Source organism: Parasteatoda tepidariorum, chromosome 7 (genome assembly GCF_982258835.1).
Source record: "Parasteatoda tepidariorum strain Cologne lab strain chromosome 7, Ptep-v5.0, whole genome shotgun sequence".
NCBI classification, from domain to species: domain Eukaryota; kingdom Metazoa; phylum Arthropoda; class Arachnida; order Araneae; family Theridiidae; genus Parasteatoda; species Parasteatoda tepidariorum.
Genome location: NC_141761.1, coordinates 102,532,143 through 102,549,015, shown reverse-complemented (window position 1 = coordinate 102,549,015; position 16,873 = coordinate 102,532,143). Strand labels below are relative to the sequence as shown.

At 31.7% G+C, this 16,873-nt stretch overlaps 1 protein-coding gene across 2 annotated transcripts in view; it reads left to right on the top strand.

Annotated features, from left to right (window-relative positions):
• Positions 1 to 339: 339 nt before the first annotated feature.
• LOC107436640 (uncharacterized) overlaps positions 340 to 16,873 on the top strand; it is a 28,109-nt gene continuing 11,575 nt past the window's right edge. Inside the window, exons 1-8 of one of the 2 annotated variants that reach the window (XM_087168410.1) lie at positions 467 to 785; positions 3,387 to 3,413; positions 6,610 to 6,648; positions 9,083 to 9,115; positions 13,782 to 13,817; positions 15,042 to 15,077; positions 15,723 to 15,752; positions 16,308 to 16,343. In XM_087168410.1, the coding sequence (XP_087024536.1) occupies positions 482 to 785; positions 3,387 to 3,413; positions 6,610 to 6,648; positions 9,083 to 9,115; positions 13,782 to 13,817; positions 15,042 to 15,077; positions 15,723 to 15,752; positions 16,308 to 16,343 (541 nt within the window). In that variant the 5' untranslated portion in view covers positions 467 to 481. Of the gene's footprint in view, positions 786 to 3,386; positions 3,414 to 6,609; positions 6,649 to 9,082; positions 9,116 to 13,781; positions 13,818 to 15,041; positions 15,078 to 15,722; positions 15,753 to 16,307; positions 16,344 to 16,873 lie in introns of both variants that reach the window. The other variant, XM_087168411.1, reaches the window with a different exon arrangement.

Here is a 16,873-nt window from a genome sequence, read left to right as displayed (position 1 = left end):
ACGAAACATTAAGCTTTTTTTTTAAAAGAGCATAACATATCAACCTCTTCTCTCTGAGGCGATCATTCCCCTTCTCTTTACAAAACTTCCGCCTCGCTACAGTTACAGTTAAAATTTTAAAGTTAGATTGTTCGTCGCAGTTTCTCGACACATCCCCTGTAAGATCGCAAGTTTTTCGCAAATTTTCCCCCTTTCAACGTTATAAATTGTTACGTTTTCATTTAAAGTAATGAAAGCATTTAAAGTAATGAAAACTAACCACATAACATGAGATCTCCCAGTACTTTGAGAGGGTGACAACTGCGAAAAATTCATAAAGGTTTTGACTTCAAGCTAGAAACCATTTATACTAGAGAATACAAATAAATTATAAAAAAATCATATTTAATTAAATATAACTGGAGTTGTCAGAAGTGGTACCGGCTTTTGTCCTTGCACAGTCAACAACGACGTAAAAAAGATTCTTGGGACTCGCCCGAAGATGCCATGCCTGCTTTTGTTATCTACCACAGTGACCTCAACAAGCCGTATGAGATTTCATGTTTTTCGTGATTTCCCCCATTCCATGTTATTTGTGGCACCGTCTTCCAAGGGCAGTTTTCTCATTCTTGTTTTCTTTTATCATCCCTTTGAAATTGCCGGTCGTGTTTTGGAACACCCCGTATTTTTATTAAAAATAATTCAAATAGTTCTATGCATTTTTTTTAAGGAATTGATTATTGATACTGGTATTTTTCCTTTAGTTGGAGATTTAGCTGGAGATTTAAATCTCAACCTAGGGGGAGGTGAGTTATTTTGAGTTTAAATCCTTTTCCTTAACCTTATGCTTACTTCTGGCACAACAGATGATCCAAAATAGCAGGTGTTTTAGGTACCGTAAGCAAAAAGGGTAATTTTACACAGCTTATTTTTTTCAGTTCCTACTATTAGTTCACACTCTCCCAATATCTTGTTCAAATTTTCAATCGTTAATAAAATACTTTTTATTCATCCACTCAAGTTCAAATACATTTTAGACTTTATTCAATTCCTACTATTAGTTCACACTCTCCCTATATATATCTTGTTCAAATTTTCAATCGTTAATAAAATACTTTTTATTCATCCACTCAAGTTCAAATACATTTTAGACTTTATTCAATTCCTACTATTAGTTCACACTCTCCCTATATATATCTTGTTCAAATTTTCAATCGTTAATAAAATACTTTTTATTCATCCACTCAAGTTCAAATACATTTTAGACTTTATTCAATTCCTACTATTAGTTCACACTCTCCCTATATATATCTTGTTCAAATTTTCAATCGTTAATAAAATACTTTTTATTCATCCACTCAAGTTCAAATACATTTTAGACTTTATTCAATTCCTACTATTAGTTCACACTCTCCCTATATATATCTTGTTCAAATTTTCAATCGTTAATAAAATACTTTTTATTCATCCACTCAAGTTCAAATACATTTTAGACTTTATTCAATTCCTACTATTAGTTCACACTCTCCCTATATATATCTTGTTCAAATTTTCAATCGTTAATAAAATACTTTTTATTCATCCACTCAAGTTCAAATACATTTTAGACTTTATTCAATTCCTACTATTAGTTCACACTCTCCCTATATATATCTTGTTCAAATTTTCAATCGTTAATAAAATACTTTTTATTCATCCACTCAAGTTCAAATACATTTTAGACTTTATTCAATTCCTACTATTAGTTCACACTCTCCCTATATATATCTTGTTCAAATTTTCAATCGTTAATAAAATACTTTTTATTCATCCACTCAAGTTCAAATACATTTTAGACTTTATTCAATTCCTACTATTAGTTCACACTCTCCCTATATATATCTTGTTCAAATTTTCAATCGTTAATAAAATACTTTTTATTCATCCACTCAAGTTCAAATACATTTTAGACTTTATTCAATTCCTACTATTAGTTCACACTCTCCCTATATATATCTTGTTCAAATTTTCAATCGTTAATAAAATACTTTTTATTCATCCACTCAAGTTCAAATACATTTTAGACTTTATTCAATTCCTACTATTAGTTCACACTCTCCCTATATATATCTTGTTCAAATTTTCAATCGTTAATAAAATACTTTTTATTCATCCACTCAAGTTCAAATACATTTTAGACTTTATTCAATTCCTACTATTAGTTCACACTCTCCCTATATATATCTTGTTCAAATTTTCAATCGTTAATAAAATACTTTTTATTCATCCACTCAAGTTCAAATACATTTTAGACTTTATTCAATTCCTACTATTAGTTCACACTCTCCCTATATATATCTTGTTCAAATTTTCAATCCTTAATAAAATACTTTTTATTCATCCACTCAAGTTCAAATACATTTTAGACTTTATTCAATTCCTACTATTAGTTCACACTCTCCCTATATATATCTTGTTCAAATTTTCAATCGTTAATAAAATACTTTTTATTCATCCACTCAAGTTCAAATACATTTTAGACTTTATTCAATTCCTACTATTAGTTCACACTCTCCCTATATATATCTTATTCAAATTTTCAATCGTTAATAAAATACTTTTTATTCATCCACTTAAGCTCAAATACATTTTATTGAATTTGTAGTGGATGACACTTGATGTTTATACAGTTTTTTAAAAAATTATTTCATTCATTAAGCAGCGATGAGCGAAAAGCGAAATGGAACTTTCAGATTGGCTAAGCGGTAGACATTGTTTTGAATTTTACGATAAGCTATTCAGTTTTTCACATGTTTTAAAAATAACGTCAGTGATAATTTCTAACTTATAGCTCTATTTGAAAAAAAAAAGATAGTTTATTGCGCACATTTAAATATTTAATTATTTTATATATTCGCTGTGTCTGATAAATTCAATAAAGAACATTACGTGGTAGCACGTGTGGTCACCAAATTTATGCTTTTATAGTTGTCTGATACCACGCGCCTTTTTTTTTTACATTTCTACTATTAGTTTACACTCTCCCTATATATATTTATATTTATATATCTTGTTCAAATTTTTAATCGTTAATAAAATACTTTTTATTCATCCTTTAAAGTTGAAATGTATTTTTTAAAACTTCGATGACATTTGATGTTAATACAGATTTTTCAAATATTAATTCAATAATTAATTTTAGTTTTATATTGGAGAAAAAATTGTAATTATTTAATAAAAAGTAACTAAAATAAAATTTTACTTTGTTGACCTAAGTAGAAATTGAGTTAAATTTATTTTATATTACTTGCTTTGAGTTCAAATAAGCAAAAGAGATTAAAGAAGAAAATTATTTTAAAGAAGATTTTATAATGATTGATTTGATTAATTGGTTAGGTTATGAAATGCATATTTGTATATGATTGCAGGTGATAAAGGATCTGGTGCAGCTGGAAGTAAGTATTTTTTATCACTTAAGAGGCATTAGGTTTCTATTTGTTTTATGAGTGAGTGTGATGCTATTATTGGCCTTCCAGATTTCCTAGCTTTTAAAATTTCTTTAATTTCATACATTTAATTTTTTAAACATTCTTAATCTAATTATAATGAAATTAAATCAATTATTTAATTTTTATCACTTTTCATAAAAATGAATTCCTTTTTTTTCTTTTCTTAATGCATCGGCTAATTTTTTAATTTAATTCACTTTTTTTAATTCTATACTCATTAATTCAGCTCCGCGACTATTCGAATATAAAAATCTATTTTTAACTTCATTTTTCTTTAAGCTGCTTTATTTCTCTGTTTACAAACACGTTTCGGTTGCAGGGTTTTATTAAACATTCACGGTTTTTTTTGGTGATTAAGCTATAGCCAGATTTTCTAAAATTTATATTAACAACAATAACACGGGGTTGGTTTTGTTTTTGCCAGCATTATCTTTCGATTGCTCTCCAACTTCGAATCTCTTCCTATTCTCCTAAGTATCCGTCTGTGACTATTCATTCACTGGTAATTTATTTTTATTGGCTTAATTTATTTTTATTGGCTTAATTTATTTTTATTGGCAATTTAAATTTATTGGCTTTAGGATTGGTGGGGATTTTGATGTCATATAACCCCTCAGTCTGACCGTTAAAAGTGACACACAATTGTTGCATAAAAATGAATATGTGTTCGTCTCGTAAAGAGATGATTTATTATTTTATTTGATTTATTTATTATGTTTTAGAATTTTAAATGTGGCCATATTTGCTTTGTTCAACTTTAAAAACGCTCCACAATAAATAAGGAATTTTTCAAAAAATAAAGGTGAAATATCCTTCCTTTAATAGATAGGTAATCTGCAAAAGAATTCTGCCACTATTCCAAAACCGTTCGCTGTACTATATCCTTTCTTCATAAGAAGAGTATACTAAGTATTGTACGAAACGTACTTGTACTAATAACTTGTACGAAAAAGTAACACGGATCAATTAAGGGGAAAAAAATATAGTGATCAAATGGTGTTTTCTACTGTTTATTTAACACTTCAAATTAATAATGTTTTTGATCTAATTACTATACCTACATTGTAAAACATTTTATTGCATAATAACACTAAAAATAGTGGCAACCATTTTACAAGAAAAGTTTAATGAAACCTCAGAGATAAGAAAACCTCTAGGTACTTTATTTACGTCGCACAAGAGCTGCACAATGAACTAATGGTGACGATCTGGGAAACATCCCTGAAAATGATCCGAAGGCATACCTTCGCAATTTTGATCCTCTGCAGAGGGGATGGCTCCCCTGCTTTGATAGTTCGACTACCTGCACGCGAAGTCGAGTCCTGTCTTGTAGAACAATTTAACGAGGACCTATACAGTGCACCCTCGGTCCCTACATAGGCTGATCCGTGGTCACCCACTCGCTTTACTGACCACAGCCAGTAATGCTTGACTTCGGTGTTCTATGATCAGTCCCCTGCGGGACAAGAACACCTCTAAATCAGGGACAGTTGTTGGTGTAGTGAAACAACAGGAATGTTCTTTTATTCTACTTTAGTTCTGAAGTAGTTTGCTTTTTAGTAAAATAAAAATTTACTATAGCAATGAGATACGATATACATGAGAGTTTGTAAAATAATTTTTACGGTACGATTAAAATCAGCAACAGTTAGTTTAGGATGCACACAAACACACTCACTAATTCTTAAAATAAATAATTTGTAAATCAAGTATTTTCCCAGTATACACTTTTAAACAGATCCGAACTATGTTTAAGAGAACAGTAGCAAATATTATAAAATTATAAACATTATAAGACTATTTCATAAAATTGAGTTGTTAAAAAAATAAATTGAAATTATCCTTATATAAACCCAATTAAAAACGAGCTTCCATTTTGGTACGGCAAGCTTTTGTTTTTGTAAATTAAAAAAAAAAGCGTGTAAGACAACAACAAATTCCTCGCTATTTCATACACGAATGCTTCTACTATCTACTGACAATACCCAAAGTATGCCAACATTAGAGTTTACGAAAATGAAAATAATTCATGATTGGTGTGAATGCGCGTGTGTTTGATTTGAGTATTCTTCATTATTAAAATGGATATGTAAGCTTGGTTAAATGCTATCTTGAGATAAAACTTTCCTTTCAAAAATTGTCTTGAAGCTATTTGGACCAAAGATTTTAGTGTGTACATTGTAAAAAATTGTGGGGTAAAATCGTTATGCATTATAGGATGAACTACCCTAAAAGGAAAAAAAAATCAATCTTTAAATTAAACTACAAACCAAGTATTGATATGTACTTCGATAATGGGGAAAGCTTACCCCAAGTCTTGGCTGAGTGCTAGAGCTCACACGCAGAGGTCCGGAGTTCTATTGTTTGACCAAGAAGGTTAACACAGCCTTTCATCTTTTCAGTGGGCCGATAAAATGAGTAATAAACATGCTTGAGAATTAAACTTGACTCCGCGTTCGGCTGGTCACAAACCGAAACAACTGTTCTTGCACTACAGAGCCCTAGGTCAAAAAACTACTAGAATGACACAGTAGACCTTGGCTCTCCTTGGGCTGTCGCACCACTGAGTTTCAATTAGTATTAGCATAAATTTGCATGTACCAATTTAGAGTCGATTTTGCGACGTAGTGAATTTAATTTCTTTGAAGAAATTCGCTAATTTTAACTTTAATTGATACTTTTGAATGCCGAAGCCTGGAATAATCTGGAATGACTCTCGAAAGAGTATAATCTCCTTCACAACTATATTCTAATTGATGTGAATAACTAAACTACACTGAAATCAGTGGCGCGACAGACAATAGCGAACCAAGGCCTACTGTACCCATCTAAATTTTATTGACGTTGGGCTCTGCTGTGCAGGAGAAGAAATGTTCCGCTTGGGTAGTCAGCCGAGCGCGAAACTCCCCAAGCATGCTTGGTTCTCATTTTATTGACTCAATAAATGGATGGAAGGCTGAGTCAACCTTTCATTTCCCAGCGGAAGGATCGAACCCTGGACCTGTGACACGAGAACGCGACGCACTACCACTCAGTCACCGGGCTTAACAGATGTGAGTAGCAATATGATCAAAATTTGCAAATCATAGTTCGTTGTTGAAATAATACTATTTTAATTATGCAATTAACTATATTTATTTAGGTAATGATGCTGGTGTGGTAGGAGGACTATTGGGCGGAAGTGAGTAATATTTATAACTCGAAAATATGGACATTTTAATTTGCCGTGTATGAAATATTTTAAAATATTAACTCATTAACCTAAAACATGAACATACGAGAGGTGGGAGATGTAGAAGAACTTACTCTCATTAAATAAGTAAAAAAAAAAAAGATAATTGCCTTTCCGAGCTAATTACTCTTGTTTTTACATATTTAAGCTACCAGACACCCTTTTCTCCCAAACAATAAAAGTATTTGTGAGATATTAATAAAAATCAGCGTTGATACATTTGAGATTGATATTTCACTTCACAACATCAATGCCCGAACTTCGCAATATTGATACACTGAAAAAATGCATAGATACAATTATAAATTGTCATACATTGAATCCCTCGAACTCTTTTGAAAGAGATTACACCTCTTTCATGTCTTATTAATTATTTAGAAGCGTAAGAGGGAGAAAACGGGGGGTTGAATTCTGGAGTTTTAAGATAAATGAAAAATACGAAAAAAATTAGTACCAAATTGCGAGAAAAAAATACCCAATTTTTAATGGTTTTCGTTACAAGTTTTAGTCAGCAAAGCCCTTCAGCAATCAAATGTGTTAACATTTGATTGTTGGAGGGCTTGTGGGATATATTAAAAATGTTCATTCCTCCATGTAATCAAAAGAATTTTAAAGATATAAACATTCTGTTTCCAGATTCCAAATTAGATTCATGGTTAGAAATAGTTTGCGAAGGGATAAGGGTAGGGGTATGTTGTGTCTCTAGAAGATCTGAGGAAAATGTAATATTTAAAACAAATTAACTAAGTTTTATCACATTTCATTTTACTGCTTCAATTGGACAATACATATGTAGATACGCAAGAATATTAGAGATGCCAACTTGCATCGCTTTGTAAAACTTTGGTGACTTTTTTAAAAAGAGTTATCCTCTCTCTCTTTCTCTCTCTCTCTCTCTATATATATATATATATAGTGCAACCTCGAAAGTCCGGACTGCTGGGGGGTTTGGAATGTCCGGATTTCCGAAATTTCTGGATTTTAGATACCTTACTTAAATTGATAGAATTATCGAACTTTCGAAGTTGCCAGGCCGATTTCGCGATTAAACGCGCGTGTGTAGACCTTCGACGTTAATTTTAACATAAATATACTCTTTAAATAAAAAATAAAAGACATCAAAAATCAAACTTTCGTCATTTTCCCCCGTAATCGATCGTTTAGATAACATAATATTAGCAATTAAAACTAAAAATATAGGCTTAAAACGCGAGCTGAATTTCAACTTATCGCTGAAACAGATACTTCTAGACTAGACTGTACCAGCTGATACTAATCCTTTTTTTGTTGGGGGATGAAAGAACTTGTCCCCGCCTCCTAAGCTTCAAGGTTAAGAAAGAACCAGTTTTCCTTCTTCACAAGGAGGAAAAACAAAGTGGTAGAAGAATTCCTCCTCCTGAGGGGATTCCCCTTTAGGAGGAGGGTATTCCCCTTTATATTCTTTGTTAACTATACAGAGCTGATAAGATTGACTGGAATTTCCTTATCAGCTATGAGCTTTCATTCACTCCCCCCCTACCTCTTCATCTACTGCTTCATTGGTGGAGGAGGGGATTCCCCTTTATATTCTTTGTTATCTATACAGAGCTGTAAAGAATGACAGGAATTTCCTTATCAGCTTTGATCTTTCATTCACTCCCCACCCCTACCTTTTCATCTACTGCTTCATTGTTGGAGAAGAGTTGTGGGATTCCCCTTCAGGAGGAGGGGATTCCGCTTTATATTCTGTGTTATCTATACAGAGCTGATAAGAATGACTGGAATTTCCATATCAGTTATGAGCTTTCATTCACTCCCCACCCCTACCTCTTCATCTACTGCTTCATTGTTGGAGAACAGTTGTGGTTTTGCACTCTTGCATTAAAATTTTTATTTTAAGCTATTTTTGTTAAACTTTTTCTTTTGAAATTTTTCTCTGACGAACTGGACGCATGAGTCCGGATTTTCGAGGTCGTACTGATATATATATATATATATATATATATATATATATATATATATATATATATATATATATATATATATATATATATATATATATATATATATATATATATATATATATATATACAGAGAGAGAGAGAGAGGAGAGACAGAGAGAGAGAGAGAGAGAGAAAGTGAGAGAGAGAAAGAGAGAGAGAAAGAGAATTAAATAATAAAGCTTGTAGAATGAGGATAACTCTTTAAAAAAGTCACCAAAGTTTTACAAAGCGATGCAAGTTGGTATCTCTAATATACTTGCGTATCTACATATGTATTGTCCAATTGAAACAGTAAAATGAAATGTGATAAAACTTAGTTAATTTGTTTTAAATATTACATTTCAAAATGTTATATGGATGACGAATTTCAGATTTTTGATAAACAACTATATTTATTTTAGAGGATGGTTTAGTTGGTGGACTCTTAGGTGGACGTAAGTAATTATTAATATTTACAAAAGTTGCACTTTTTCATTCTTTTACACTTATGGATAATATAAAATATTTCCAACTTTCAGAAATAAGTTTTAAATTTTAACATAATTTAATATTACTAAAGCCTGATATAAAGAGGGGACTCTTGAAAGTTTAGAGAATAACAGGAAACAAGATTACAAAATAACAAGCGTGCAGCGCCAGTTCTTCTATCTTTAGCTACCTCCCTATGAAAAGTGGATTGTTGCCATTATTCTTGCAGGTTCAGAAAGATGAGAAACGCACCGTATTCCTACCGCTGTTCTTTCTATATCTTAAGAGCTACTGTCTGGTATGCACTTGCCTGATATTCCTTACAATGGTATTTGTTTCAGTCTATGAGCTATATCCCGTTATTTCCTATACTGATATTTTTTTTAAAACTTAATTTTTTTAAAACTAAATTCGTAGCCGCATTTGGGTAAAAAAGTTATTTTTTTAACTACTGAAGAAAAATGAATGATTATAACAATATACAATAACAAGTAATGCAAGGAATTGGCGAGCTCGAAGCGTCGAAATGGTTTTAATTTTGTTACTAGGGAGGACATATATAACTTTTGATTTCAAAATTATGAAATCGAAAAAAAAAATTGTCTGTCGTATCTGTTTTAGGAAATTGCCGACATGCATCTCGAACTTCCTCCACTACTAAGGTTATGAAACAGTCCACCAATAGGGAGCCAGCTTGTATTTGCAGGACTAGTACTGCACACTTGTCATTTGTTAATTTTCAAACCAAAAGAAAGAGTAGAAAACCATGCGCAAGATGGTTAGATTGCGAAAGTGCAGGTCTCCAGACTTAAATATCAATCGTTAGTGAACCGGTTGGATTGGAAGATGCTAGTTGAGGTAGCTATTGCAAGTAGAAGAAGGCTTTAGTGCAATTAAAGAAGAAGAATTGATATAATGCGTAACAGCACTGGAAGCTTGTAAAATTTGTATTTACTCATTTTTAAATTATTGCGGTCTTGAGGCAATGTAACCTCTGCTCAAAAAGATAATATAGTCAGATATTTACATGGGGAAGAATTTACCATCCATCAAAAAAAGTTTTGCTGTTAGAAATGTTGGAGCGGTTGAACAGTGCCGTTGCTGTTTGCACCTTAATATGAGGACAAAATAAGTCATACCATCGTGTGGATTAATTCTTATCTTAAAAGTCAGTTATTACTCTTAATCTATTATTAAAATACGATTATTATGGTTCTTTAAAATGATAAAATATACCCATATTAAAGAGATTTTCCAATTCAGTGGCTTTAGTGTAACAATTACAAAGTACATTTTTTACTTTTTACCAATATAACGCACGTGAAGTTGAGTTGTCTGTGGTATTTGCAATTTTCTTGGGAAATCATTTGGCATGCGTAGCTAGCACTATTTTTTATGGCAAAACAAAAGTACATAATTTTGTTTTATTTAATAAAACAAAACAATTGCAAAATGGAGAAGCTGTATTGGCAGCAATCCATTGAACTAATATTTAGAATTATTAAAACTTATGCGTAACATCCTCAGACACCAGATTTAATGCTAGAAAAGCGGATAGGACCAAATCTTGTTTTTTGTTGCCTTTTAATTCAAAAAATAACGTATTTTGATTTTGAAATAACATAATTTGAATAAATTTAAATGTTTATTTCGTCATTCATGGGCTAGAATTATGAAAACGTGTATACTGAACCCTATATTAAGAATGACGAGAGTTTGTATATATATATATATATATATATATATATATATATATATATATATATATATATATATATATATCCTTGGGCCGGGCAAGGCCGACTCAGCCTTTCATCCCTTCAGTGGGTCGATAAAATGAGTACCAAGCATGCTTGGGAACTAACACTGGGGGTTCCGCGTTCGGCTGACCACCTGACCGGAACATATGCTTCTGCACCCCAGAGCCCAAGGTCAAGAAAACTGAGATGGGCACAGTCGGCCTTGGCCCTCTTAATGGGCTGTCGCGCCACTGAGTTAGTTATATATATATATATATATATATATATATATATATATATATATATATATATATATATATATATATATATATATATACAAACTATATATATATATATACAGCATATATATATATACAAACTATATATATATATATACAGCATATATATATATACAAACTATATATATATATATACAGCATATATATATATACGCAGCATATATATATATATACACTCAAGAGCCAAAACATTATGACCACCCCTACATTTTGCAATGAACTCTCCTGGATGACGTGAAAAGCACGTAACCAGGTGGAAGTGCTATTTAACTGTTGCTGGAGAGTTTGAAGAATCTGTCTTTCACTTACTTGTGTGTGATGGGAAAGGCTGCGGATCTCAGCGACTTTGATAGAGGGCAGATTGTAATGGCTCGGAACAAGTATTTCCGAAACTGCACGACTCGTGGGTTGTTCGCGATATACAGTTGTTAATACTTATGGAAAGTGGATGAATGACAGCGAAACCAGCAGTAGACGACATGGTGTTCGACGTTCACACGCCATCAGAGAAAAAGGTCGTCGGAGGTTGTCTCGCTTGGTGAAGCAAAACCGGAGCCAGACAGTGGCTCAGCTGACAGCCCAATACAATGCAGGGTCAAGTAGAATAGTATCAGAGCACACTGTTCAGCGGACACTGTTGGATATGGGGCTACGCAGCAAACGTCCCACTCGTGTGCCTTTGCTGGCCAAGCGTCATCGCCAACCACGCCTGCGCTGGGCCCGGGAACATCGCGACTGGTCCATGAGTCAGTGGGAGATAGTTGCCTGGTCAGATGAATCACGGTTTGTCATTCATCACGCCGATAGCCGTGTCAGGATACGCCATCTTTCAGGCGAACAGTTGCTCCATCAATGTACAGTAGGTCATACACAGGCCGGTGGTGGAGGTATTATGCTTTGGAGGATGTTCTCTTGGGAGTCTCAGGGATCCGTGGTTGTGGTAGAGTAGACCATGAATGCTACAGGGTACACATCATTGCGGACCAGTTGCACCCTTACATGGCTTCTGTTTTTCCAGCTGGAAATGGAATTTTCTAACAGGGCAACGTCCCATGTCACAAGGCTCAAATTGTGTTGGAGTGGTTCCAGGAACATGATTCTGAATTCCAGTTAATGTCCTGGCCGCCTAACTCACCGGATCTCAATCCGATAATACACATTTGGAATGTCATGGAACGGTAGCTCAGAGTTCAAAGACTACCAAGTCGCAATATCTCGGATTTGCGTGACCGTTGCTTAAACATCTGGTACAATCTGTCTCCGGCCATCTACCAAGGACTTGTGGCATTCATGCCAAAACGGGTTGCAGCTGTGTTGCGGGCCAACTCGTTATTAAGAGGTGGTCATAATGTTTTGGTTCTTGAGTGCATATATATATATATATATATATATATATATATATATATATATATATATATATATATATATATATATATATATATATATATATATATATATATATATATATATGTGTGTGTGTGTGTGTGTGTGGGGCGCGTAACTACCACTGCGATTATTAAATATCAATTCACTTGTATATCAGACGTGCTAATTCAATTTAATCTTGGAGTACTTTTTGATAAATGAAGGTTGACGTCGTCGGTAACTACTTTCCCCACATTTGTGAGCTTCGGATGCGATATGATTACACCTAATTTCATGGATAGTCCACATTCTACAGTTCGACTTGTTATTTGTGACTGCGTGATCGTCCTCCTCACGTTGTTGCTTCTCATTTACACATAACGGGGTACAGCGCACACTCCACGGCTAATAGCAACACAGAAGCGACCACACACACACAACTCCGATTTTAATACAGCTCTTATGACCAACACTTAAAACTCGGTGAACTTAATACGGCTCTCTCCACAAGCGCTCAAAATCAGCTGAGCTTAGCAATAGTTCTCCCAGGCTTTTGCAAATACTGCAACTAGTGGTATCCGTTCATTGAATTTTATCCCTGATAAAATTCTGGTGGGGGAGTATTGAGGCGTTACTACCACTACGATTATTAAACATCATTCACTAGTATATAAGACATGCTAACTCAATTAAATCTTGAGGTACCTTTATACCTTAAGGTACCTTATGAGGTACCTTTTGAAAGAAGAATGTTTTTCTTTGTCGATAACTAGCTTTTTTTTTTAAATGAACTCAAAGACCACCAAGTCGCAATATCTCGGATTTGCGTGACCGTTGCTTAAACATCTGGTACAATCTGTCTCCGGCCATCTACCAAGGACTTGTGGCATTCATGCCGAAGCGGGTTGCAGCTGTGTTGGAGCGATTTCAATTTTAGAATAGGAATACTCTAGGTAGAGTAATTTGAAGTAGTCTAGAAACCTTGTTCAGAGATGAATTGAATATTGAGTAAAATATTCTGTCTGTTGGATTTATATAAATATTTAGAGATAAGAAATTGTCTTACTTAAAATATTATTTTGGATAATTACATCAAATTGCTGTTAGAGCAGTAGTTTTAAATTTAGAAATGAATATTTCAAAACAATTATTCAATCAAAAAGTATTTAATTAGTTTTCATAGTTCCTTCTGTTTTGATTACATAAATACATCTACTTATTTCATTTAGTTGGAGGAGTTACAAATACTCTTGGCTTAGGCGGTGGTAAACGATTTTTCAATTATTATTTTCAAGTATAAACTTCATTAATATATTAATTCATCTCATAACTGAAAATTTATTTCGTAATAATTTATATCCTAAAATAAATTTATTGTCAAACGCAGGGTTCTTCTCATTGTTTTAAAATATTTTAATGAAACATTAGTATACTACTATTAAATTGAGAAAAATAAGGATGTAGTTTATAAGCACTTATGTAATATTTTTTTCCTAACACTAAACGAAGCTGTATTTTGCTTTTAATTAGAAGAAAGCTACGAAATCGAATAATCACAATTAAAAGAACAGCAATTTGCAAAATCAATGAATGTAGTGTTTAATGACAAAAAAACTCTATCGTTTGCAAACCGCTTTATGCAATCTGAGTAATATGATCAAATAGTGCTATAAGCTATATTGATGTAAATACAAATATTGAAAGAACATTGGAGTTCATAATAATAATATCGAATTTATAGAGTGTCCGAAAGATATGGAAATGATCGAAAAATATGAATTAAATCAAAAATATAAATATCGCCATATTGAATACGATTGAAAGATCGATTTAATTATATAGAACTCATGCCCCAACGTCAACCCTGTTGACTACGTCACAAGAACTCTAAACAAGTGAAATAGTTGGAAGGCTTTGGTGCTGCGTCCCTATTTTACGCACCCATGTTGTCGTGTACATTAACAATTCGAATTTTATTTTTGTATTAATAATAAAGCTCTACTGTAAAGGAAACATGGTTGAATATCTTAATTTAAGTTACCTCATATTGAAAGGAAATTTTTTTATAAACATATAATGCAACTATACACCCAAGTAAAATAACAATTAATTAATCTCTTAAGTAAGTGTCCTTAAATTTGCAGGTATCTAAAATTAAATAAAAGCTTAACACTTTCAAACAATGGTGCGCCTTTGTCCACAAGGCTGAAATTGGAACAAAACGTAAATTCTGCTTAAAACTTGTCTGTTTTACTTCAAAAAATAATTTAAATCAATAATAATACTCATTAATAGCCCCCATTGAATAATCACGGGAGACTAGTTATCCCGTTCGCCACGATGAAAGAGTTAAGATGATAAAGCTTAGGAGTAAAATACCAACGCCAATGAAAAACTATTATTTAGGGTTGCAACCAATAGTTGTGAAAATTCTGTAGTTTTTATTTATTGATTTATGAAAATATATATTTATTTTGTCGTATTTGCAGGAGCAGGTGCAGGAACGGAATCTGGTGAGGCGCCAAGTAAGTATATATATATATATATATTTGTCCGATACTTTACAGCCAATATAGGCCCTATATTGCCCCCATAAGAGCCGAGATTGACCCTATATAGGACCAATATTAAAAAATATATACATTCCTATATTGGTTCCTCGGTGCATGTTTATAACACCCGCATTGAGCCGATTTTGAGACGAAATTGAGTTTTATCTTATTCGATAAAATTTCAATTTTACATTAATTTAACTTTTGTACTTTTGTTCAATATTTAAAACTTATCTATCAATCAATTTAAGGTAAAAAAAATTCCTTTAAAAATTATACTACTTTTTGCCGTAGAATCTAATAGATTCCTTAACTGTAATATATTTAATTCGAATTTAAATAAACAATGCAAAAATATTGATAACGTATGTAATTGTAATTTATACTCGAATTTTTTTGTTAATAATTTTAAACTTATTGTCGCTTTTGATATTAATGTTGGCAAACACAAGGATTTTCAATTCATTATTTCTATAATGTCTACATTTATCTCGTTTTTAAAACATTTAATCCTGTTTTTAAAACTAGTAATAAATTATTGCTTTTTGTTTTTCTTGATGACAACATATTATTGTAGATGTTAAAATATTTATGATATAAATGTCTTCTTTTACTTAGGAGGAATAATTGGTGGTCTCTTGGGAGAAAGTGAGAATATTTTGATTCTTATAGAAGTTGCATTCTTTTTATTGTTTCTATAATGTGTGGGTTTTGTTTCAATATTTAAAGTGAAAGACCACTGAAAAATTTCAAAAAAAAAAAAAATCAAAATTCATATTTGTTAATGAGCATAAATGACATCTTGTAGAATAATTTTTTCTAATAATTGCAATATTAATTAACGCTATTCTTCTTGTAATATTAATTAACGTTAACTTTTTTAACATGAAAACTGAAATTTGTTTTTTCCAAAATTTTTTAATTCGAGTTTTCGAAAATTTTTTTTTTTTAAAAAACTATTCTGGATCCTAAATACTTTTTAAATCGACTAAAAGCTTTTTTGGAATATTTGTGACCATAATGAGAGTATTATTATCAACTTGAAGCTTTAAAAAAAAATCTTGTTAACTTTCTTGATGAGAATATTATGATAATAATAATTGGATATTTCATGAATTTATTTTAGTAATCACTATGAAATTTGTTTATTAATATTTTAATAAATCTCTCTTATGTTTGGATATTTTATTAATTTTCATGTAGATGGAGATGGCTTAATAGGAGGCATCTTAGGTGGAAGTGAGTAGTTAACATTCTTGAAAGGCTTAGTACTAATCTATATTTAACATACTTCTATGCAATTTTTTTGCAATTTCTACTGAGCTACTCAATTTCCAATATTTATGGTGGATTTTTCACTTGTTGTTGAACTATTTTTTATTAAAAATTAATATTTCTTGTTATATGCGCTTGGTTGCATTTGCAACTTAGGTTTTTGCATTTCTTATTGAGGGAATAAGAAATAAGCATAAGCAGTTGAATTGTTTTTCGATATGTTATTAAATTACTTATTTTTAAATGCTGACACAATAGCCTTCATTATTGAGTTTTGCATTTCTTACTGAACTATTTTGCATAAACCATTAAGAAAACTTGTGTTTCCTTAAGGAGTACATCATATTTACTTTTGAGCTAATTGGCATATATATATATTATATTTCTATATATATATATATATATATATATATATATATATATATATATATATATATATATATATACAAGTATATATATATATATATATATATATATATATATATATATATATA